At 53.4% G+C, this 25,131-nt stretch overlaps 3 protein-coding genes across 3 annotated transcripts; 1 reads left to right on the forward strand and 2 right to left on the reverse strand.

Moving 5' to 3' along the window:
- Window positions 1-6,025: 6,025 nt before the first annotated feature.
- On the reverse strand, window positions 6,026-8,216 carry LOC34617320. Its single transcript, XM_026335275.1, has 3 exons — window positions 8,142-8,216; window positions 7,290-7,946; window positions 6,026-6,238 (listed from the first exon to the last, which is right to left on the reverse strand). Exons 1-3 carry the CDS (start codon window positions 8,214-8,216, stop codon window positions 6,026-6,028), a joined length of 945 nt encoding a protein of 314 aa, XP_026191060.1.
- A 3,124-nt stretch (window positions 8,217-11,340) lies between these two features.
- LOC113146817 (DNA N6-methyl adenine demethylase-like) lies at window positions 11,341-19,693 on the reverse strand. The gene is made up of 6 exons (XM_026335296.1): window positions 19,620-19,693; window positions 19,213-19,295; window positions 18,951-19,026; window positions 12,686-12,783; window positions 12,416-12,569; window positions 11,341-12,319 (listed from the first exon to the last, which is right to left on the reverse strand). The coding sequence occupies exons 1-6, from the start codon at window positions 19,643-19,645 to the stop codon at window positions 11,341-11,343; spliced, it is 1,416 nt and encodes a 471-aa protein (XP_026191081.1). The 5' UTR covers window positions 19,646-19,693.
- A 1,868-nt stretch (window positions 19,694-21,561) lies between these two features.
- LOC34623815 (endonuclease III-like protein 1) lies at window positions 21,562-24,915 on the forward strand. Its single transcript, XM_026335276.1, has 9 exons — window positions 21,562-21,970; window positions 22,004-22,290; window positions 22,400-22,462; window positions 22,856-22,982; window positions 23,124-23,263; window positions 24,113-24,171; window positions 24,318-24,383; window positions 24,597-24,669; window positions 24,814-24,915. Exons 1-9 carry the CDS (start codon window positions 21,562-21,564, stop codon window positions 24,913-24,915), a joined length of 1,326 nt encoding a protein of 441 aa, XP_026191061.1.
- The last annotated feature ends 216 nt before the right edge of the window (window positions 24,916-25,131 follow it).

The raw sequence follows: 25,131 nt of genomic DNA on the forward strand, positions 1-25,131 counted from the left end.
CGTCAAAACTATGCTGTACAAGCATAACGTCCACATGCGGAGGCTTGGAGTCAGTGGGTATCGGGGAAGGCAGGCCCTGCAAGCCCTCAAGTTTGGAGACAGACGCCTTTTTTGGAGGCTTTGTTTTTTTGGGGGGGTGTTGCTTCTGCTGCTTCTGCTGCTTCTGCTGCTGTTGGTGCTGTTGGTGCTGCAACTCCTGGTGCGGAAGTGAGGAGGCTTCTTCTTGCACCTCGGCAGCGGCAGTTAGGCTGCTGCTCGGGTAAAGCAGTGGGTTCTCCTTCCGCTGTTTTTTTTTCTTTTTGCTGCTGCTGCTGCTCGTGCTAAGCTTGCAAAGATGGCCTTCGTCGAATTGGTGCAGCTGGGAGCGCTGTTGCTGCTTCTTTTTCTGCCACGAAGGCGCAGCCGTTACTGACAAGCCAGCGTTTGCTCCTCCTGCGTCTGTGTCTGCTACACACGAAGCGTCGAAATTTTGAGGCTTCTCGAAAGCAAGGCGCACGCCATCGGAAAAGCAGCGCTTCTGCAAACGGCTGCCTTGAGAGAGTGAACCCCCCGAATCGGCGTGCTGTATTGACGCTAGACTTCGCGACGGCGATAGCGAAGCCTCTTCACCGTCAGTTTTTGCTTCTTCTTCTGTGAAATCCTCTCCATCTGTTCCCCTCGCTGCTGAAACACCGTGAATCGCGGACTGTTGCTCCTCCTGTTGCTGCAGCTGCAACAGCAACAAGGCTCTCTCTGCGTCTTCGTCTTGATACGGCTGCTCGTGCAGCATCCGCGCGTGCAGCTCGTGGAGGGGTGTGAACCCGCTTGCTTCGAATGCTGCTATTTCGCCGTCACTTTCTGCTGCTGGTATTGCACATGCAGACTCGAGAGACACGACAACGGGGAGCGCCGCTGGACTGCCGACGACGCTGACAGCGTATCCTCCCGCATTCAGCGCGCTCTCCTCATCGCTGCTGCTGCTGCTGTCTGCCTCGGCACCGCTGCTGTACAGACACCAGCCCTCCGGCGCTGCCCCCTCCGGAAAAAGCACTGGAAGACTCACAGACTGCTGCAGACTCCGCTGCTGACCAGCAGCAGCAGACTGCCGCTGCAACAGCAGCAAGTGCTCCAAGTTTTGCTGCTGCTGCAGCTCATACAGCCGCTGCCTGTGACGGCTTTCGCGCTTCAGAAGCCTCGCATTTGGTATCAAGGCTTCGCCGCTTGCAACAGTCTCCCCTCGTGAGCTGCGTGGCAATGCAGTAGCCGTGAGGCTGCCAGAATCAGACGCTTTCCGCTTCCCATGCAGCTTCACAGTTGCATGCACATCAGTTCCGCTGGGTAGGGGGCACGCTTTTTCCTCTGCCCCACACGCTTCGCTGTCACTGCGCTGCTGCCGCTTAACTCTACAGCGATGCTTAGTACGCTGCTGCTGCTGCTGCTGCTGCTGCTGCTGCTGCTCTTCCTCCTCCTGCTGCTGATGGTCGCCTGCTGCGTCCTCCCGTGTACAGACACCTCCATAAGAAGTGACAGCCATAGTGCCCTCCTGCCCTCCGCGCTGTTGTTGCAGCTGTCGTTGTTTCTGTTGCTGTTGTTGCTGTTGTTGTTGCAGCTGCTGTTGTTGCAGCAGCTGTTGTTGCAGCCGTTGTTGGTGTTGTTGCTCCTGCATGCGCTGCTCTAGGGAGAGCAGCAGCTGCTGCTGCCGCGCTAGCATTTCTTGCGTTTCCAGGATGTGCTGCTGCATCTGCAGCAGTTGCTGATGCAGCAACTGCTTCTCCTCGTGGTGGTGGAGTGTCATGCTGCTGCTGCTTCGGCGCTTTCGCCGCTGATGCTTCCGTTCTGTCGCTGTTCGCGCAGCCTCTTCTACTGCGACGTCTGCTGTCGCCAGCGGTTCTGCATGTCGCTTTCCTGGTGCCGAAGCGGCTGACACTGTAGGGGATGCAGGAGGGATGCTCAATGCTTCTTGCGATTGTTCAAGAATTTCTCCCAGAGGCTTCGTCTGCTGCCTCTGCAGCAAGAAGTAAGGGCCGTCATCGTCTTCTTGCGAAACGTTTTGCAGCCAATCCTGCGAACATATGCCCCCCGCGACAGTGTGGCGTCGATACATTTGAATTTGCTGCTGCTGCTGCTGCTGATGTTCGTTTTGCTGCTGTTCATGTTGTTGCGAATCGTTCGGCAGCAGCACTGCCTGAACAGTAGAGCGAGCCAGGCGCCGCTGTGTAATCTGCTGTTGCTGATTTAGTGGCAAAGACAGCGATGAAGGACGCTCAAGAGTCGTGAAAGACGATGCAAGCAGTGGGGGAGACGACGCAGGTGATGCAGAGCTGCCCGCTTTTGTTGCTCTTGATGCTCCTCCTGCTCCTTTTTCTCCTCCTGTTGCTGTTGCTGCTACTGCTACTCCTGCTGTTTCTGCTCCTTTTTCTTCTCCTGTTGCTGCTGCTCCTTTCTCTTCTCCTCCTTTCGCTGCTACTCCTGCTGTTTCTCCTCCTGTTGCTGCTACTCCCGCTGTTTTTTCTGCTCCTTTTCCTTCTCCTGTTGCTGCTGCTCCTGCTGCTCCTCCTCCTGTTGTGCCACTAGGCTGCTGCTTCAACAAAGACTCCCCCTGTGCCCTCATCCAGGGAGAGTCAGGGGGAGGCCTGTAGCTGTGATGCTGCAGCATCGCCTCGAGACGGTTGCTGCTGCTGCTGCTGTTGTTGGTGTTGCTTTGTTTCTGCATTTGCTGCAACTGCGCTGCAGAAGGCAGCAGCCGCAGGTCGGAGTGGGGTATCGCGTCTTCCTGAAGCAACCCCGTCCGTCATCACCAACACAAATACATACACAGCAAACATGCAGCTTCAAATTGAAGAGGTCAACTTGAATTTCCTTGCTTCGATCCCCCTGTCTAATACCTCCCGAACAAATCAACTCTCTCTGCCCTACACGAACGACTAACTCCTACGCCTTCGCTTACCCCTGAACACTGCAAGTCAGCGAGGATCTGATCTGTGACGGCTTCATTGGAGAGCAGAAGCGGATGCAGACGCTGCATGCGACTTTGCTGCTGCTGCTGCTGCTGCTGCTGCTGCTGCTGCTGCTGCTGCGGGGGCAGCAGCAGCTCGTCATCGCTGCTGCCGTTGTTGGCAGCAAACCATGCGGCAGTATTATCACGTCTGCGCAAGAGTTTCTTTCGCCGAAAGACTCGCCTCTTGCCGCTGCTGCGCTTCCACTGCTGCAATTTCTGCTGCGGGTGCTGCAGATGGTCGCCGACATCCGAAAAGCTGCTGCTGCTGCTGCTGCTCCTAGACATCCACCGCTGCACTCCAGGATCCGAGTCGCTGTCGCTGCTTACGTCATTCAGCGCATCGCTGCTGCTGTCGGCTGCAGCAGCAGCAGCAGCAGCTGCTGCTGCTGCTGCTGCTATCTCCGCTGCCGCCTCTGCAGCTCCCACCTGCGCTCGCACGACTTCATCCGCCTGCTCAGCAGCAGCAGCTGCTGCTGTAAGGGCTGCTGCTGCTGCAGAGGCGGCTGCAGCACGCACATCGTGCGACGTGGCAGTTGGCAACAGACGCGCTGCTTCTGCAGTTGCCACCTGAGCAGCAGCAGCAGCTGCTGCTGCTGCTTCAGCCCTTGCCGCAGCAGCAGCTGCCGCTGCTGTTGCTGCCTTCACAGTATCGCCCTCGGCTGCTGCCTTCGCAGAATCTGCAGCAGCAGCTGCCGCTGCTGCACGGCCTCTTGCTGTCTGACACACACGCAAGACACGTAGCATGAGACAAAAATGCATAATCCAAAAGGCAGGGTGGTACAACCCCACCCCACCCCACCTCACACACCACTCCCTAGTTCCCGTCCTTGCAGCATGCAGACATGTGCCTGCAGTTTCAAACGACAAACGAGAATCTGCGTGAGGCACCTCGCTCCTGACACTGCTGACGTATCCTCACCTCCTTCGTTACTTCCACGCAGTCAAAACCTACAAAATCCTCCAATGCACGAATGCCAATTTCCTGAGCACATACAAACATATACATACACATACATACAAGCAAACAATCATACATACACATACACACACATATGCATACATACACATATACATACAAACATACATTCATACAAACATACATACACGTACACATACAAACATACACATATATACAAACATACATTCATACAAACATACATACACGTACACATACAAACATACACATACATATGCATACATACACATATATATACATCCATGCACATACAAACATACAATCATACAAACATACATCCATATACAGTGAGGAAGCGAGCACTCTTGCTCTGACTGCGCGCGAACGGCGAGTTATCGCGCAGTTAGGAGCTCAGGCTGAGGATCGCTTGAAAGGCTTCGAAATGTGCATGTACCTCTCCATCATGCTTCTCGTGAAGCCTGTTTTCTTCTGTTCCTCCTTGCTGCCGCATGCGATCCTCCGCTTGAGAAGACAGCTGCTGTTCATGGAGCTTCCGTGTCTCGGCATCTGCTTTGTCGCAGCTCGCCGCCTGCTGTACGTACACCGACGCGGCAGAAAACTTGAACTCCAGCGTTATCGCAGCACGCCAAGCAAAAAGAAAGGCCTCAAATCTGCAAGCCTCACAGAGGGGGAAAGGTGGGGAGAACGAGCTTACGGGGGAAGATGCAGCTGCAGAAACAAAGAGGTGGCAACTGCCGCTTGCAGCGTCTGCTTCAGGTGCAAGCCCTTCCACCCCGTCTTCATAACTGCTGCTGCTTACGCTGCTCTTTTCATTCCACTGTTGCAGCAGTTCACGAAGCTCCTGCTGCAAACGCAATACTTGCTGAGCAAGCTGCTCCACGTGGTACTGTTGATTGGGCTTCTGCTCGTCCTGCTGCATGTGCTGCTGCTCCTGTATTTGTTTCAGCTGCTCGAGCAGGATCGCGACTTGTCTAATTTGGTGCTGTCTGTGCTGCTGGGGTTGCTGATGCTGCTGCTGCTGCAAGGCAGACTCCACCTGCTGCCACTCCCTGTATTTGCTCGCAATAAAGCGCTGAGAGTGGCGCAGTCTATACGGATCGAAGGGAAAGAAGGCTGCCAAAGGGTCGTTGTAGCTGCTACTGCTGCTATTGCTGTTGTTGCCTGAGTGCACAGTGCATGCACTAGGCAAGAGATTGTGGGAGTCTGGACTCATTGGCGCGCTGGGGGGAGCCTCGCACAAGTGTTGGTGCTGCTGCATCTGTGTTTGCTGCTGCTGCATTTGTATCTGTATCTGCTGCTGCTGCTGAACTTGCTGCTGCATGTCAGTCGGAGACAAAGGCGATAAAAAGTCTTCTGTAGCTGCCTCTTCCTGCTCGTGTGTTGCCGTGGCTGCTGCTGCTGCTGTTGCTGCTGCGCTTGATCCCCCGAGGTTTGCTGCGCCAGAAGGGGGGTTAAGCGCTTTCGCGGCAGCAGCTCCTCGCAAATGCTGCTGCTGCTGCATCTGCTGCTGCTGCTGCTGCCTGTGGTGCTGCAGCACAGCTGCAAAGTGAGACTCCATCGCCACAAAAAGCCCCGTACGCCTGCATGCGGCAACGAACTGCCTGGCAATGCCACGCTTGAGATGCAACAGCGGCTGCAGGGGCAGCAGCACTGAAGAAATATCGAAAGGGGGAAGCAGCAGGAAAGCGAGTCTCCCTTGCTGCAGTAAAGGTCCCATCCAGAAGCACAAACCGTAGCAGAGACTTTCCACGACAGTCCGTAGCAGCGCTAAAGGCGAATCTGCGCTGTCTGCAAGCAACAACAAAGAGGCACAGGCAGACATACACACACACAGTTAGTAGCAACAGTAGTAGTAGCAGCAGTAGTAGCAGTAGCAGCAAGAGTAGTAGCAGCAAGAGTAGTAGCAACAAGAGTAGTAGCAACAGCAGTAGCAGCAATAGTAGTAGCAGCAAGAGTAGTAGCAACAGTAGTAGTAGCAAGAGTAGTAGCAACAGTAGTAGTAGCAGCTGGAAGCAGAGGAAGATCTTGCATCTACAAGGCAGCAGCTGATACGCTGATAGGCAGCAAGGAGAAATGAACAAACGAAGGAAGAAGGTTCATTCGAAAGGCATTTATTTTTCGGTATGTTTACCGAAGTCTCTAGTGAAGGCTGCCTGCAAGACACGCATGCGCTGCTGCTGCTGCTGGAAAAGACCAGTGCCAGTCCTTAAAAAGCCCCTATGCAGCAGCAGCAGCAGCTGCTGCAACGCTGCAGCCGCAATGCTAGGAGGTACAACGCGTGCTCGACAGAGAAAGGAAGCGATGTAGCAGCAGGCGATGCGACGCTGTAGAAAACAGAGCATACAGCAGTCAAGCAGCAGCAGCAAGAAAAACAGTGGAAAGCGTCTTCATGAAGCTGCAACAAGAGCCGTAGGACGAGCATTAGCAGCAGCGAAATCAGCAACAAGAGAAGTGGGAGCATTAGCAGCAGCAAAAGCAGTAGCACACGCAGCAGAGCATTAGCAGCAACAAGAGCAGCAGCAGTAGGAGCATTAGCAGCAACAAGAGCAGTAAGACAAGCATTAGCAGCAGCAAACACAGCAACAAAAGCAGTAGGACGAGCATTAGCAGCAGCAAACACAGCAGCAAAAGCAGTAGGAGCATTAGCAGCAGCGAAATCGGCAACAAGAGAAGTGGGAGCACTAGCAGCAGCAAAAGCAGTAGCACACGCAGCAGAGCATTAGCAGCAACAAGAGCAGTAAGACAAGCATTAGCAGCAACAAAAGCAGTAAGACAAGCAGTAGCAGCAGCGAAATCAGCAACAAGAGAAGTGGGAGCACTAGCAGCAGCAAAAGCAGTAGCACACGCAGCAGAGCATTAGCAGCAACAAAAGCAGTAGCAGTAGGAGCATTAGCAGCAACAAGAGCAGTAGGACGGCAATTAGCAGCAGCAAACACAGCAGCAAAAGCAGTAGGACGAGCATTAGCAGCAGCAAACGCAGCAACAAGAGCAGTAAGACAAGCATTAGCAGCAACAAAAGCAGTAAGACAAGCATTAGCAGCAGCAAAAGCAGTAGGACGACAATTAGCAGCAGCAAAAGCAGTAGGACGGCAATTAGCAGCAGCAAACACAGCAACAAGAGCAGTAGGACGGGCATTAGCAGCAGCAAACGCAGCAGCAAAAGCAGTAGCAGAAAAGGAGTCGGAATGTGGAGAATGCTGTGGCGTGTCAGTGTAGCGAGGCAAGGGAGGGGTAGTGCAGGGGAAGGATGCATAGAGGACTGTGTAAATTATCTGACGTGTCGTATTAAAAGGCTGCTGCTGCCTTTTGAATGCGACTTGGTGTGTAGGGGGAGGCATGTGAGACAAGGAATTGAAGGATGCGTTGTGCCCTTACAAGTCGGATGTGCCTTGCTCTGTTGACGAGCAGCATGAAGAGCTGCTGCAGCAGCAAAACAGTCCATCGAACTTCGAGAGATGCCACGAAGAAGACGATAAACTGCGTGTGTCTGCAGTTGTGTGCTGGCAAGACAACACGCACGAAGGCATTGAGCAGCTCGGCGACAAAAACGTCTGCTTCTGAGGCAACTCCAGACACTGCGGCGGCAGCTTCTCCAAAAGCAGCATGTCGTGCAGCAGCTCCTCCCTCCCCCACAGCTGCTGCTGTGACTGCAGCAACTGCAGCATCGCATGCAGGAGAAAGGAGGGGAGAATCGTCGACACAGGGGGAGTAATCTGCGGCGCTAAGCCCATGCCCACGCCTTGCTGCTGCTGCTGCTGCTGCTGCTGCTGCTGCTGCTGCTGCTGCTGCTGCTGCTGCAGGGGCGACTGCAGGCTTGTGGCGAAGAGCTGGCAAGTGCACTTTGAGATACGACAAGACTGCAACCATCAGACAGTCCAGCGTTCGCGCCATTGCATCAATATCCTCTTCGCTGCGGATGCGGCAGTACAGCTCCTGCAGCAGCTGTTGCTGCTGCTGCAGCAACTGCTGAACGGATCCTAAATCGACTGAGCCTTGCTGCAGCTGCAGCGACAGCTCGGCTAGCTGTTCGCGCTGAGGCGCAAATCAACGACACGTGAAACACACACCCACTCCAGTCAAGAGAGATCTGCATTCCACGCAAATCTCGAAGCAACCTAGTGGAAATGCCGCTCGTTGACTCCAAACAAGCATGCCCTCCTTTCCTCCCCCTTCTTCTTTCCCCCCTTTTCTCCATTATCAGTAAACATGCCAGACAGGAGATCGCACCTTCCACGTGCTCATCTGCTCGGCATCTACCGAGTTCGGATCCTTGTGTTTGATCTCCGAGTCAATAACAACCATGCGGGAAAGCAGCAACCTCCAGATGCTCCCCCGAAGCTGCAGAATGCATGCAAAACGCAACGAGAATGCAATACTAGGGAGTGCCGCTGCAGGGCGACTGTCTCACGCTACGCGAACCTCTCCCCCCTCTTTTCTCTTCCTTCCTCTTCCTTCCTCCCCCAGTTTGCTCTGCGGAGAAGGGGATATCTGAAATGCGTGCAGTGTGTGTGTGTATGTGTGTGTGTGAGAGAGAGAGAGAGGGAGGGAGAGAAGGAGTTAGAGAGAGAGTCAAGAGAGAGTTAAAGAGAGAGACTTAGGGTATTAGATATTTAGAGAGAGAGTTAGAGTTAGAGTGAGAGAGAGAGTTAGAGGGTTAGAGGGTTAGAGTCAGAGTGCGAGTTAGAGAGAGACAGAGACAGTTAGAGAGAGGGAGAGACAGAGAGGGTTAGATAGATAGAGGCAGAGAGAGTTAGAAAGAGACTTAGAGAGTTAGAGTTAGAGGGCCAGACAGAGAGAGTTAGAGAGAGAGACTTAGAAAGTTAAACAGAGAGAGTTAAAGAGAGAGAGAAATAGTTAGAGGGAGGGTTAAAGAGAGAGGGTTAAAGAGAGAGAGTTAAAGAGAGAGAGAAACAGTTAGAGAGATAGACTTGAAGAATTCGAGTTAGAGAGAGCTAGAGAGAGAGATGAGGCACAAGCTCAATCCGAGATGAGGTGCGCATAAAGCGAAATGCCTTGCGCAAGGAAAACAGGAGCAGACTCGGCATATCAAAGCCTCGTCTTACGGGAGGAATGTTGTGTGCAAGCCAGAGCAAGCTTTTCGCATAAGCTCCATGAATATCAGAGGGCTGCTTAAGGGCAGGTGCACTGCGGCGAAGAGATTCAGCAAGACTCCCCACAACGGAGGGAAAGGCTTCTGCAAACTGCAAGCCACACAAATTATCAAAAGGAAAAAAGAGATGCCGAGAGAGAGAAAGAGATAGAGAGCGATACAGCCCCCACCCCAAGAGGCGAGATCCTTGGCAGTTACACTGCTTTTTCCTGTGTAGTTCGAGACGCTAGAATATGCAACCGCAAAACAACGATGCATGCAGAGCACGTAGACACTAAGGAAAAAAGCAGTACATTGGCATGCACAGCCTGCAAACACATGCATGCAAACGGCTTTTATACGAAGACAGACTCTTCTAGATCCCCTATCGCTTTCGCCATCTGAACCTTTTCTCTCTTTCTATCGTTTCCTCAACCTCCCTGCCGCTCCATAGCTCTCTCTCTATATATATCTCTGACATATCTCTTCCTAACGTTTCTCTCTATATATCTCTGACATCTCTCTTCCTATCATCTCTCTCTCTCTGTCTCACTCTCTGTCTCTGTCTCTCTCTCTCTTTCCCCATCCCCATCCCCACCCCCGTTACACACATACACGCCTATGAGCATGCATGCCTCCTTCTCAGCCTCTCTCTCTCTCCCCCTAGATGCAAGTATACGCCTTCGAGATACTGCAGTAAGGAATGCATGCACAGAGCTGGCCGTCCCCCCCTTTGGATGCGAATAGGATGTGAATTTTCTGCGCACTTGCTTAAGGATCGAACATATAAGCCTCGAGGCTTTCGTGTCGACGGAGAGGATGTTCTCAACACATCGGACGTAGCTGAAGTCTTCATCCTTCGCCAATTTCACGCCGCTCACACTTTGCATCCCCGACTGACAAGCTGCCTGATGCGTCGTGACACCTTCGCTAGCTCCAGCTGTCTTTGAAGCCGCTTGCTGCATTTCTGCTGCTTGAGGTGATGAGTCTTCTCGGCGAACAAAAAACGTTCTTGTGGAATGAAATCGCGGATTGGGGTGTGCAGACACGTAAATGCCTCGCATGCCTATACATATAGACATATATATAGATATCGATATATGTTGATATATATTGATATATATTGATATATATTGATATATAGATATTTAGGTATACATACATAGATATATACATGTTGGTATATAGATATACGTTTAGGTACATACATACATATATATATGTTGATATATATAGATATGTAAGTCATATGCGTAGATATAAATTTTATAGATACATATAGATGCATATACATACACACACATATATATATGGATATACATACATGCATATCTGTACATATATATATATATCTATATATAAGTATATACATGCACAGAGATGAGATGCACGACACAAGCTCACAAATCCAATCGCCACTATACAGCAGAAGTGCACATGGGGCCTTAGCGCAGAGACGGCGCACGAAACGGGCATTCAAATCAGAATTGGCATCCAGAAGAGCAATATACCGTGGAAATTAGCGCCTTAAAAAAAGGATTTTTGAAAAGTTTTCAACAGCACAGTGATGACACACACATAGAGAGCTAAATCTCACGCCTGAAGCCTTGTCCCTTAAAAGGCATATTTCCAGTTTTCCTCCTTTAAGAGAGAAAAGCGACACATACCACGCATTTTCAATTTCGCTCGAGGATGAAAGCGGATAACAGCAGACACCAGCTCGAAGTCTTCGCCTTGAAGATCCTGCCCTTCTTCTGCACATAAAGGGGGAAAACGACTTGCCGAGAAAGCCTCCTGCGTTCTCGCCTTGTGCTGCGAACGCGGGGAAGCACTAAATCCCGTGTGGCGCTGCATGCCGCTGCTGCACTGCCCGCATGCAGTGCCACACAAGGCTTTTGAAAACGCAAACTTCTCTTACCCCCGAGTTGAAGGATGGATCTCAACTTCTGCTTCAAAGCCCTTCGATTGGGAAAGGCGAAGCGTCCAAGGCGTAGCCAGGCACCCCCGCTGCTGCTGCTGCTGCTGCTGCCTTTTGCTGCTGAAGAGGCAGAAGAACCCCCCACTGCAGAGCCGTCAGAAACAGCACTTCCGCCACCTCCACTACCACTAAGACCACCATCTCCGCAGCTGTATCCTACGTGTTCGCCTTTGCAGCTGTCCACACCACCATACACGCACATCCCCTGCTGATTTCCACCTGACAAGCGTAGTAGCGTGTTGTGTGTCTGTACACCCCAAAAGCCCTGCAAAAGAAGCGTTCTCGCCGCATCCCCGAACTACCCGCACGCGCGCAGAACGCTTACAAGAACAGGAGGAACCAAAAAGCGAAGAAAAAGCTTACGCCTCTTTGAGATGATGAACCAGGCAATCCGCCGCTGCCGCTGCACCTTCACCTGCACGAATGGCAATAATATCGAGGAGCAGCGAACCGAAGAGTATAATAGTCTCTCCTGCACTGGCCCTCGAGTCTGTTGCTGCTGCTGTTGTTGCTGCTGCTGTTGTTGCTGCTGCTGTTGCTGCTGCTGCTGCTGCTGCTGAAGGCAGCACAGCGCTGTCGACTGCAGAAGTATCTGTTGCTTCGTCCTCGTCTACAATTTCTCGCTCCACTGAAAAGCCTCCCGTACAGCTGCCGGCAGCAGCAGCGACGAAGTCGAAGTGCAGCAGGAAGCTTTCAAGGAGAGGCTGGAGACGCATTGGCGGCAGTCTGTTGCAGTGCTGCAGTATCCATCGTCCAAGTAGCAAGACGTTCTCGTTCCCCCCTAAGGCTGTTGGAGGGCAGTTCATAGCCAGCGTAAGCTCTGCTTCTGCCGCCGCCGCTGCTGCTGCCGCTGCTGCGCTGCTGCTGCTGCTGCTGCTGCTGCTGCTGTTGAAGGAACTCCCAAAAAAGTCTCTCGTAACCTGCAGAGGCGAGTTGCTGCTGCTCCCACAGCCACCGTAAGCAGACAGCGGGGAAAAGCAGCTGCTTGCACTCGCTGGAATGCCTCCTCCTCGAGCCGCTGCAGTGGCAGGGAGGCGAGGCTGTGGGAGGGGTGCTGTCTCTGTCATGGAGGGTGAAAAAGGAGGTGTCGAGGGAGACAGCAGCAAATGTTGTTGTTGCTGCTGCTGCTGCAGAGAAGGAGCCTGAAGGATGGACAGCAGGGGAGAGTTTGGCGATAGGGGGCTTTGAGGCTGCTGCAGCATTGGCAGCCATGAGGGCTGTTGCGCTGGAAGTTTCTGTGTTACGTGGGTTGCAGCAGGGGGTAAAACTGCCAGTCTTGGTATTGCACTGTCACTGCTACTGCTGCTGCTACTGCTGCTGTTACTGCTGCTGGTATTGTTGCTGGTATTGCTGTTGTCTCTGCAGGTGGTGTTGGTGCTGCTGCTGCTGCCGGTATTGCTGTTGTCTCTGCATGTGGTGTTGGTGCTGGTGACGCTTGTTGTCACAGCATCCGCAAGAGCGGCGGGAAGCAGCGAGAAGTCTTCAGACACACCTCCCCCAGGCTGAGGGTGGAGTTGTCGAGGCTGCTGCAGTGCTGAGGAATGAGCAGGAGAGGCGGCTTCGCTTTCCGAGGAGATAGGGGACCCCACAAAAGAGGGCTGCTCCTGCTGTTGGTGTAATAGCAGCGGTTGGTGTTGTTGCTGCTGCTGCTGCACGTTGTTTCTGGAGATTGCGAGAGCTGCTGCATCCCGAGGCGGCTTTAAGGATACGACTGAAGATGCTGTTGCTCCTGTTGCTGCTCCTGTTGCTGCTCCTGTTGCTGCTCCTGTTGCTGCTCCTGTTGCTGCTCCTGTTGCTGCTCCTGTTGCCGCTGTTACGCAAGGAGGCTGGAGAAGCCTCCTGTAGGTGACATGTTGAGCGAATGTCATCTTCCTGCAAAAGGTGCATGCGCGTTGCGCATGGCCTGCTTGTGGAGGTATCGGCGGAAAGCAGGTGCCTCCTGTGACGCATATATGCATGCATACAGATGGACTACAACAAGTCTCTGCCTAGGGCATTGCAAGAAAGGCAGGATGTCAGAAGGCGCTCAGCCTCCTGGATAAGACGCCTCCTGCTGCTCCTGCTGCTCCCGCTGCAGTTGCAGCAGAATTCCTCCATCAGGCAGCGCAACGCAGACAGCTCAACGGCCTTCCCGGCAGAAGCGGATGGCAACTCGCTGCTATGCCTTGCATGCGAACGCTAAACCCGCGGTGTCTGAACGCCTGGGAGTACGCAGCACGAAGTTTTCGCTAGAGCAGCTGTTGCGCCTGCAGCAAATGGATCCGCTTCGCTCCCTTCCCACCGCACAGCCCCGTTCAGGAAGCCTGACGGCGGCTACAGGATTGCGGTATGTTGCATGTTTGCCATGTTCCCCTGAGTCTTCCGCCCTTATTTTTTAATTCTGCAGGATGTAAAAAACAAATTGCCTCAAAAAAAACGCTGCTTACGCCTTCGCATGCCTCGGATATCAGGTGTCTGTCGACCGTGCCCCCATCGAGAACCTGGCGAGTAGGGGGGCAAAGGGGCACTCAAAGAGATTCGTTGCCTTCTGCGCAGCCTTCTGTCCGTACAAAAGTCTAACTAAAGGCACACAGCAGGGAGTAGAAGTTTTGACGGTTTTTGTTGTCGCAGCCTGTTCCTCCTACCACGCCCACCCCCCCTCTTCCCCCCACCGCACCCCCCTCTCCGTAGATCCCCCCCGCCCCGCTAGACCGCGAACTTTCGTGTCCGTCTGCACGTCAAAAACCTGAACTACCCCGTGCGCTTCTTGAGACGCTTCTAGAGCGTAATCTTAGAATGCAGCTGCCTGTACACCCGAGTGAAGGCTCTCTCTGCAGGCTTGCGGAGAAGGCACGTCACAGCTGCCGTCCGAAGGACAGGCGAGTGGAGACACGTCTCGCGCCGCAAAAAGCCCCTCTCTAAGCCTCTGCTGCTGCTGCTTAAAAGCTACCGATCTAGCAGTTTCTTGAGGCGCTCCGACTGGAGGGATACGAGGGGAGAAGGGGGGCCCGGAATGGCTATCACGGCTTCCCTTGCACTGCAGAGGGGCAGACGTGCGTAGAGATGCTTGGCTACTGCAGCCCCGTCAGCAGCCGTGACTGCCGCAGCCGCTGCACCAGCATCTGCTGCGGCTGCGGCAGCAGCTGAGCAGAGATCGGCTGCAGAGAGGTAAAAGGGGAAGCCGAGTCTGCTTCTATCATTTCTTATGTGCAACGACACTCGACTATTGCTGCTACCCAGGAAGACATCTGCAACAGCCGCTGCTGACCACTCCGCGAGGGCAGCAGCTCCAGGGTGTCCTCTCAAAAGCCCCAGCAACCTGCTCCCCAGCACGCGAAGCAGCACCTTCTCCGTGTCGTGGAGCGGCTGCTCCTGCTCCTGACGCTGCTGCTCACGCGCACGCGCAAACGCATGCAGAGCTGCGTTCATGTCGAAAAAGTACAGCCTCGGACGCACCGGCGGCGATCCTGCTGCTTCTAGGCTTTCAGTCTCTGCCTCTGCAGCGGCAAAGCGCGTCGAGAGAGCCGCGCGTTCCTCTTCCGTCGCATCCGTACACACGAGGACCTGCATGCAGCGACGCATGCGTCCGCGAAAGAAGTCCATTTCAGGGAGCTGGGGCTGCAGCTAAGAGCAATTCGGGGATAGCAGCTGCGTGTCTTGCTTACTGCATGCGACTGGATCCGCCTGGCAATCTGGAGCAGCACTTCCGCTGCGGCGGGCAAATCCGCAGCCAAACCCAGACGAATAAAATCAGAACGCCGCAAGTGCGCAGATACGAAGGGAAACAATGCTGTTGCTGGTGCTCGATGCTGCCTAGCAGGAGGACGCGATGTTACTAGGGTGCTAGTGCTGCTGTCACGGGGGGTGCTGTTACTTCTAGCGCTGCTGTCAAGCATGTACTGCACGAAGGCTTCGCCGACTTGCTGGATTTTCGGATGTACATAAATGCCGTAATTAAGACCCCACAACTCTGCCTGATCTGGAAAAGGAGGAAGCAGGGCATCTGCATGCTGCAAAGACAAAAATACAAGTCGCCATCCAAGCAAATCGAGATCTCTGCGCCTCCCCATCTCTCGTAGACGCCGTGCAAAGCGCCTTCCTACAGCTGCTGCTCGCGGCTCAAAGCCCAAACTCGCCTTAAAAAACACGATTTGCGCGTCTCCTGCAGCGGCGGGAAGGCAGCGCGCGAACGTCGAAGACGTGGGAAGCTGCGTCTCAACACACACCTGCAGACACGCGGCACAAGCAAAAAACACTTCACTGCAAGGCCTATTTCCACACCGCACAAACAGCCCGCTAACCCCCTTTATCGATGCTCCATGATGAGAACCTGCGCGCACCTACTTGTTTCCTTGCGATCACGGGGTTGCAATAACCTCCAAGCCAAAAGAATGCAGCCTCATCATCTGCTGTCTGGTGCTGGGGAGGCCGCTGCTGGACGTACACTTCACGCGCCAGGGTTTGCTGCTTACTGACAGACCCCCAGGACGAACACTGCACAGCAGCCAAGGGGGTGCATGCCGCATGGCTTTGAGCTCCCTTCGTGGCAGTTTTGTACTGCAAGATCACGACGCTGTCAACCTGCAGCAGCATCCGCACCAGCACCAACACCTACCTACCTACCTGCCCGCAGAAGCGGCTGCATGCACAGTCAAGGGGTAGCTGCAAGGCAGAGCCTTTCATCGCGCATGAAGATCTTTTGTACTCGTGCCTCACGCGCACATGACGCATGCACAGATCGCAGCCGCAATTGCCAAACTCGCCTCATGCCTTCGGTGCGCATGCAGAGCCTCGTAGTCATCGTATTCAATGGTCGGCACGAGCTGCTGCAGCTGTTGCAGATGCAGCAGCTCCCCCCAACGAACCCGCGAGATGTCCTGGAGCCGCCAATGCTGCAACCGGCACCAAGGGGGCAGTACTAACACGTACACCTTTTGCTGATGGACGGGGTGGGGTTGTTGTTGCTCGTTCGCCTTGCGCCCCTGTTGCTTCGCGTCGAGATTCAGTTGCTGCACCGCCAGTGCAACGCGGACGGCCACTTCCTTCTGCAACTGCATCACCCGCATCCGAACAGAAAAAGAAAGGGGCGCTGACTGTCTGCTTAGTTCAGGAGGGGAGCCGATTTGAACTGCAAGAACGCTGACATTCAGGAGATCTGGCGTACGTTGAAGCCCTCGCCATTGCGAACATCGTAGAGCAAAAAAACAAATTGCGTGTCGCTGCAGAATCGGCTTCTGCTCTTTGCGGAAGATCTGCAACAGGTTTTGCCGCTGCTGGCCAGCGAGGCAAGGCGCACAGAGAGGCTGCCAAACGCTGCACAACTTGCATCGAAGGCGGCTTGTTGGGTGGCTGGTGCCTCCCACGCCGCCGCAGATGCGATGCACATAAAAGTCAGCAGCAGCCCCCAATGCAGCTGCTGTTGACAGCGTAGTCGCCTGCATTCGCCGCTGCTCATGCTGCTGCTTTTGCAGCTGCCGGAACTCATGTAGGATACAGTGTGTCTTGGTGTTGCCGCTGCTTCTCCCTGTGATCATGCAGGAGGCCAGAAGGAAGGAGACAAAGAGAGAGACGGAGAACAAGAAGCGAGAATACCAATGAATCTGGCGGAACGTGGGAAACACGCTGAAACCCTCAGTGTCTCGATGCCTATCATGTTGCGGTCATCAGTACTCGAGCATCCTGCCCCTCCAACAGCCTCCTTCGACGCCCTAAATCTCGAGCGTTCAAATCTCCGCGCTCTAAAATATCAGCTATGATAGCGCAAATAGGGAGAATTTTTCTCAAGATACCCAGAGAAAGGGGTTTTCTTCATGCGTCAAGTCCGTGCATGCACGCACTGTAGGGAGCATGTGCAGCGGACGACTCTCGATGGTCCATCTCGTGTGCAGCGATGTCGAGGGCAGCTGATGCTCTTCACAAGCGTAATAAAAGGCATTCAGTGTCTGATAAACCTTTTGGAGAGCCTCCTGGAGTCGGCCGAAAGCCAGAAAATCGCAAGCGCCTGGTGCTTGTGCTCTGCCTCCGGCAGCTAACCAGAGGAACACACGGCGGTCGCCCTGGAAAGCACTGATCCGGGTGCTCCCCTGCCAATTGGCGCCGTTCTGGTAGAAGATAAATTGCCTCGCCCTTCGATCGGGGGGGCAGACTCGCCGTTCTTGCAAGTAGCTCAGGTACACTCTTCCGCCGCCCTGCGTTCACGAGTAGCTCTCGAGCAGTGAGCCGTGCGGACGAAAGACGCTGCAGAGCACGGCCTCCTTCGCCACAGAGGAGCAGCAGTGCGGCACACTTGCGCTCACGGAACAGCTTGCTAGTAGGTGTAGGGGAAAAGGGGTAGGCGACACGGGGATTTGGGGGGTAGGGCAAGGGCCAGGATTGCGCCTCTTTCCCTTGTTAACCCCTAAAAGCCCACAGAGGTGAGGCTCGTAGAATAGCGGAATGAGAGGGATGACTGTGGCGGCGAGCGCGGTCGACGAGCGTAACTCTCTGCTGTAGCATCATCACAGTGCGCGAGTTGCACGGACAGATAGCCCCAGGCAAGAGTAACTGTGAAGTCTCCTCCTGAGAATTCGTGCACATCGCCAAGCCAAGTGCAAGAAGCGCCGCCCCTTTTTGTGCTTTTTCTGCAGCCCTTTGGTCTCCAGGGAACCTTTAAATGGTTTGTCGAACCAGCGCAAAGCACCCTATACAACCTGCCAAACAGCTAGGTGTTACGGCAGTGCGCTGCATCACAGCAGGCAAATAGGCAGCACCTGCCTGCAGCTAAGTACATGTACATCTATATATATATAGGCCTACGTGCTGGAATGCGAGCGTGATGCACGGCCTTCTCTGGGGGCTGCTAATGTCACGTCTGCGCTGGTATCTTAGGAAGCACCGAGGGCATAGTAGTAGCCTGTGGATGCGCACAGCCTTCGCTGGAGCACCTCATTCGCAACAGCGTGCAAAGCGGATAGGGAGGAGCTGCCCTCCTGCGTATCGAGAAAGCTCGACCGCCCTTACAGGCGCGCCGCTGTTGCTACCCCAACGGGCTGGTCGGCTTCTGTTGTGCAAGCGTTCCGCTGAAATTCGTGCGTGTCCGAGCAGCTGTCGTTCTGCTCTGGGAGAGCGACACAAAAAGCGTGATTCGCGTTTCTAGGCATCTAGCCAGGCAGTGCTTCAGGGTGCCTGTGGCGCCGAACAAATATGAGAAAAGGCGCACAACAAACCCCCAAACGCTCTCCCCGTACTATGATGCGACCTGTAACCACCTGCGTTCAAAAGCAGCAACGCGTGGCACCCAAGCGCCATGCGTGCCGCATGCACATGAGCAGTTGCAGCAGTCGGAAGATGTGGCATTCTTCGTGCACAGCGTGAAAATCCTTTTGCAACACACACCGAGTGTGCTCTGTCTTCTGCCTGCAGCCCCATTTGGGGGCCCCTTATTATAAAACGACGCGCGTATCCCTCAAACGCCCAATGAGAGCTTTTTGCGGCGTAGGCAGCTGCATTTTACCGGTCCTAGAAAAGCGGCAGTAGCCCTTTCCCATCCGCCCGGTGTCTCTCCCTCCCCTTCCGGCTCACAGAAACTCCACAACAGAGTATATAAATGATCAAAAACGCTCGGAAGTGGATTGAAAGGGTCCGCCTCGCGGCGGGTGTACGTGTGCAGGTCGAGAGAGGTTCCCTGTTGTGGCGGGTGTACGTGTGCAGGTCGAGAGAGGTTTCCTGTCGTGGTGAGTGTATGTACAGGTCGAGAGAGGTTTCCTGTCGTGGAGGGTGTATGTGTGCAGGTCCAGAGAGGTTCCGTGTTTGTTAAGTTCAGAGAGCTCAGTACTGTGATGTAAACCACTGAACCGCAGCGAGTTGCAAGTCATTCGCTGCCGCAAAGTCAAGGGCGCGAACGAGTCCTCCCCAACGAGCTCTGCTACTGCTGCTTGGCACATGTTGCAGCCGCAACTGCGGCTCTTCCTGGAGTGCCTTCTCGTGCGGCTGCATGCGTTGCTGGTCGTCAAGTGATCCCACAAACAAAAGCAACACGTAGCGATGGAGGCCTGTGTCTTTCGGGGGAGTAGGACCTCTGTAGGATACTGAGAAGGAAAAACACCAGAGAAAAGCCCCATACCCGAGGTTTGCATGCAAGATGCCGGTTACCATCCCGCAATGGCTGCACTCTGTTTTAGAGAAATCAAGCGTTCCCCCTCCTTCCTCCGTCGCTGAGCCTTCCGCTTTCTTCGCGCGGCTTCCACTGAGCTGCCCGACACGACGACGCTCACGAGGGCTTGTCGAATTCTCATCAAAAGTGTCAGTTTCGCTAATCGCCACCCAATGAGACCACTCTCTGTAAATGGGCTCTTCTCTGAGACGCATGTACAGCCAAGTACACACTCCGCTAAAAGCCCCATTCTCTGCGGCAGCGTGTGGGCAATAGACACGCGCCTTGACCAAACAACGTTGATTCTACTCGAAAAAACACGCTTCTTTCCCCAACCCTTCCTCCCATACTCCCATACTAACACGCAGCAAGCGTGCAATCGGTGCTTGCTGCGTTTTGATATCTTGTCAAACATTCAAAAGAATAAACGACTACTGCCACGCTCGAACTCGCAACCTTGCACTGATGAAACCCACGCGTCACCAACCAACTGTGCTAAGACGCCCTTCTATAAGGCTCACAACCGACCTGCTAGGAGCATCTGGATCTGTCATCAAGAGAACAAAGCGCGTGTTTCGCGACGGCTTGGCTGACACCAAGACCTTAGGGGCCTTTTGCGCTACATCCTTGGGAACCTCGGCTCCCCACTGCGCCAGGTGCCCCTCAAACGAAACTTGTAACTGCAAGCCGCACAAGTCGCTAGACACTAGTCAAAAGCTCTCTGGGTAAATGGGCAGAAACAATTCCGAAAGCGGCGCATACTCAGACAGATTCGACAGATACAGATATTAATGTAGAAACACAGAGACAGGCCAACACGTACAGAGAGAGAGTGAGAGAGGCAAAAGAGAGAGATGAATACACACACAGAGAGAGAGAGAGAGAGAATAACACACACGCACATACACATACACATACAGAGATACCGGCATACAGCCCGATGTACACACACAAACATATGTGTAGACAGAAACAGAGAGCCAGCAATGCAGATTGAACGACACACACACTCACAGTTGCAAAGGGTCAGAATGAGCATCCGCATCAGGCGGCGCGCTCATGAAGTGTAACTTGTGGTGTACATGTAGCACGAGGGGCAAGCACACCTGTAGATGCAAGGATTTGCATTCTGCCAGTTTGATGACATCCGGGATGATTCTGCTTTTCTCAAGGACCGCGCAGTCCACCTTATCCGTGCCTGACTGGGAATCTTGTTTGGGGAAGGCCTGCTGCTGGAGTTGCTGCGACTCATTGTCGCTGTCGGTGTTTGACGCCGCATGAGCGGAGGGTGTCGTTGCTGCTGCAGCTACTGCTGCTGCCAGCAACAAAGCCGACTGCCACAAGAAACGCATGGTTATTGCCTCTTCAGAGGGCTCTCAGTGTCTTGACGGTTCAGAATCTGGACTGTGCATACACCTGGTCCTAAAGAGAGGCGCATGACACCCACACCACCCGCCCACAGCGCACCCTCCGTTGACTTGTTGAAACGTTTAATTCTAAATGCCTAATCTCACAGGGACGCGGACGCTGCATTCAGGGTAGAAGACGCTGAGCGCGAAGGTAGCGAAGGGCGATGGTGCCCTGGGAAGGCGGCATGGGAGGCGTATCCTCTGGTGATTTATTCATACCGTTTCGCATAAGCATAACTTGAAAATAGCGAGGAACCTGTTAGAGCGCGGAAATTAAAGGATGCAGACGTTTTGATGAGCGTCTGTAGCGACACCGCAGCAGCCCTGTTTCGACGACCACTGCAGCATGAGCAGCCGAGAGAGCGGCTATCGCCCTTCTATCCGAATTGCAGGAAAGCGCATCCGCAGTCCTAATTTCTGGCCTGCCGAGCTGTCCATACAAACTGTATAGTCCTTAGCAGGCGTCATTCGCGCAATCTTGAGCCTCATTGTCTCGCCAGATCCGTATGCCACCTGCCACCTCTGGCACGCCCGAAGGAGCGACTCCCTCGAAAGGCCGATTTGGCGACTTTGACACGAAATCGTAGAGGCCACAGGAAAAGGCATTGAGCAGATAGCAGGATAGCTTCTTCGCGCCCAGCTGTCTTCAATGTATGCCGCAAGACTTGTACGGAGTCCACCCCCAGCAGCAACTACAACCCACACCAGGGGGCGTCAAACCGCCCCGCTGCAATCGAGCAACCCCACCGGTGCCACGTGCAAAAGCCGCTGCAAGGCCTGCAGAGCGTGCAGGAGTTTCCGCGAACATCACCTTCGGGGGGGGGGCGGCAGCGTGCAAGTGCCACGCTTCGACGCCTCTCTTGCTCCTGCTGCTTTTTGCATCCTCCGCTGCTGCTGCGTGGCGAGTTGAAAGCCCTCTTGGCAGCATCCTCGCTGGTGGCTGCAGCAGCAGCAGCTGCTGCGGCAACCTCTTGCCCCTCTTTCCCGCTTTCGCTGCCTTAAGCCAGCCTCGCCCACAGCAGCATTTACGCAGTGTCGAAAGCGCACAAGCGGCCAGAAGGATGAACAACGCATTGAGCAGCTTCGACGCGTTTTGCTTCTCAGGCTCCTCAACAGGTGTGCCTCTAAGTGGCCGCAAGCGTTCAACGCCATGCAGCAGCAACAACAGCAGCAGCAGCAGCAGCACGAACAAAGGCAGCAAAAGAGGGCTAGCTAGCGATGAGGCCCCCAGAAAAGCGGCTCCAAAGGGGGCTGTGAAGAACGAGCCAATCCAAGTCAAAGAGGAAGCTGTTGCTGAGGCGGAGAAGGAGGAGAAGCAACACCAACAAGAGCAGCAGCAGGAAGAAGAAGATGCACGGACTCTTAGAGCCAGGAGGCGCAGCAGCAGCGTTCACCAGCGTCTGAAGGAGCAGCAAAAGGCGACGCCAGCATCTGCCAAGGCTTGCAAGGCTGACGCTGAGGAAAAATCGCGTGAGACGGTGCAAACAAAGCAGCACTTGAAAGAAGAGCTATCCCACACACTATGCAAGACAGAGAACCAAGAGGCGGCAGCTGCAGAAGGCTGTACAGGAGTGGAAATTAACAGCTCCTGCTCCCCCCTCAAAGGCCGTGCTCGAACCCCCATCGGAAAGCCGAGGGGGCGTCACTATAGCAGCAGCAGCAGCAGCAGCAACGCATGCAGCAGCAGCAGCAACGGGAACGGCGTATGGAGCAGCAGCAAGGGCCCCAAGAATCCACCTCCTCCGAACTTTGACGCCGTTTGGGAAGCAATCTGCAAAATGCGAGAAAAGGCAAGACGAAGTCTGCATCCTTTTCTCAAAGCCTAAGCATGCGCAGCATGTGCCCTTCATGCTGCATAGGCCATGCATCGCTCCATCAATTCTGCGATTTTTGTTACAGCGAGATGCTCCTGTTGACTCTATGGGTGTGGAAGCACAGACGGGCAAAGACGAAAAGGAAAGGGTAAACAAAAATGCTGCTCTTCCCACACTCTAGAGCCGCTGTATCACTCTCTCTCTCTCTCTCGCTCGCCCTTCTTTCTTTGTTTCTTTCTTTCTCTCTCTCTCTCTTGCTTGCCTTTCTTTCTCTGTTTCCTCCTTTTCTTTCTTCGTTTCCTCCCTTTCTTTCTTTGTTTCCTCCCTTTCTTTCTCTGTTTCTTTGTTTCTTCCCTTTGTTTTTTCCCTTTCTTTCTTTCCTCTGGTCACTTCTAAAGGCTATTTGAATCACGCCTTGTTGGCGCTGGGAACGCCGAGGTTGGCACACAAGGACGTAAACGTTTTTAGCGAAGGGTGGGGAGGCAGAAAGGAGCTGTTTGGCTACTGCTTTTGGATTTTTTGCGAGCTGTTTGCCTCGCAGAGATTCGCTGTCCTTCTCGCCGTGATGCTTTCCAGCCAGACGAAGGATGAGCAAACCAACGCATGCATGCAGCGCCTGCGACAAGAAGATCTCCTAAGTCCACAAGCTATTGCAGACTGCGACATCGGTGAGGAAGAAGGCGGCTTATTCGAAAGGATTTTTCGACGCCTATGATGCACTTGATTACCCCGTGCCTGCCCGCCACGCTGCATGCCGAGCATCGCTCGCGGCAAAAGGAACCTTTGGGGTGTATCTACGCTGCATGCAGAGCATCTTCGAAGCCTGCTGTACGGCGTGGGCTTCCACAACAACAAAACCGTCTTCATCAAGGCTGCTGCAGAGACGCTGCTTAAAGAATACGAAGGAGAAGTTCCTCGAACACTCGAGGGGCTCATGCGGCTCAAAGGTGTGGGACGGAAGATGGCCAACATCGTCATGCACTGCGTAAGCCGCTTAAAAGCCATTAGAATTGAAGCAAAGAGAGAGAGAAAAAAAGATATATATAGAGAGAGAGATACAAATAGAGAAAGAGGGAAGAGAGATAGAAAGGTGGAGAGACAGATTGATAGAGAGAGAGAGAGAACGAGAGAGACAGAGAGAGAACGAGAGAGAGAGAGAGAGAAAGAGAGAGAGAGAGGGATAGGGAAAAAACAATTATATATATAGACAAATAGAAAAAGAGAAAAGAGAGACAGAAAGAGAGAGAAAAAATATATATATCCATATACATATATATAGACAAATAGAGAAAGAGAAAAGAAAGATAGAAAGAGAGAGAGAAGATATATATATATCCACATATATATAGACAAATAGAGAAAGAGAAAAGAAAGACAGAAGGAGAGAGAAAATGTATATATCTATATATAGACAAATAGAGAAAGAGAAAAGAGAGAAAGAAGGAGAGAAAGAAAAAAAAGAAGAGATATATGTATATATAGACAAAAAGAGAAAGAGAAAAGAGAGATAGAAAGATAGATATATATATCTATATATAGACGAAAAGAGAAAGAGAGAAGAAAGATAGAAAGAGAGGTATGAAGACGAAGATAGATAGAAGTAAAAAGACAGAGATATAGGTAGAGAGAGAGAGTAATAGTGAGTCTTTGTTTAGTTGTCTGTCTGTCCGCATGTGTATCCATCCTTTATTGGCTGTAGTAGCGCCTCTTCTTCCGTACGGTTGCTGCATGCGATGCAAAGGGGGTCTTCTTTTCTCTAGAGTTTGCGTATTTGCCTGTTGCGGGAGCTGCGACTCAGGCGTGGAACGCGTTTGAAGGCATCGCAGTTGACGTCCACGTGCATCGCATAAGCAACAGGTAGCTTCTAGAAGCGGGAGCCACCGACCGCACCATCTGAAGGCTTGGCTGGCTTGTTTCGCGCAGGTGCCCTCTTCCTCGCGGCTGTTTTGCCTGCGTTTCTGTACGCTGCTTTCTCAGGATGCGGTTCGGGTGTGCTTCTGCAGACTCGGCTGGGTAAAAACGAAGACTCCCGAAGAAACGGAGATCGCGCTGGAGGACTGCCTGCCAAGGCACGTCGCCCCATGTGCACATAAATACATGCATGCATAAATGCATATATTTATTTATTTGTTGCGGCGTCTGTTTTTCCTTCGGAGCGTATTGTTCAGTGCTTGAGGCAGACGGGGAGGCGGCCTCCCCGTCAGTCTCGCTGTCTGTTACACCCCAGCGCGACTTGAGGTGTACCTGTGCGTGTGAGTTTCGTTTGTTGTGTGGGGCTACAGACAGCACTGGGAAGATGTGAATCTTCTCTTGGTTGGATTTGGACAGCAAATCTGCAAGCCTGTGAACCCTGCGGTAGGCGCAATGGCTGTCAAGATATTCGACGTGTGTCAGGCAGCGCTCTCCGTTGCAGGGTGCGAAGACTTTGGGGCTGTCTGCTGCATGCGAGGTCTTTTTTTCCTGAGTCTTTGGAGGCAGCTTTGTGTGTATGTGCTGCAGTGCGCAACGTGCTTGGCGCGTCTTCACTGTCCAATCGGCCGCAAGGTTCGTCTCCCCAAAACTGTCGTGGAGGAAGTCTCTCCTACCCTCCCTCCCTCCTAGTTCGATTGTCTAGAGAGACGCAGTGTGGCAGAAAAAAGCCGCGTCTGTTTCCGTGTCTGCCTCTTGTCCTCTTGTCAGTGGCTAGCTTCTGTGTTTAAAAGGGGGTTTGAACCTCTGTGTGCCTTTGAGAGCGTGTCTGGCATTTCACATTAAAAGAGAGCACTTCGCCTGCTGCCTCTCGCCAGCATGCAGCTGCGCAGCCAATAAGCGACTCCG

The sequence above is a fragment of the Cyclospora cayetanensis genome, unplaced genomic scaffold, assembly GCF_002999335.1.
Source record: "Cyclospora cayetanensis isolate NF1_C8 unplaced genomic scaffold, CcayRef3 CcayRef3_contig_64, whole genome shotgun sequence".
Classification (NCBI taxonomy): domain Eukaryota; phylum Apicomplexa; class Conoidasida; order Eucoccidiorida; family Eimeriidae; genus Cyclospora; species Cyclospora cayetanensis.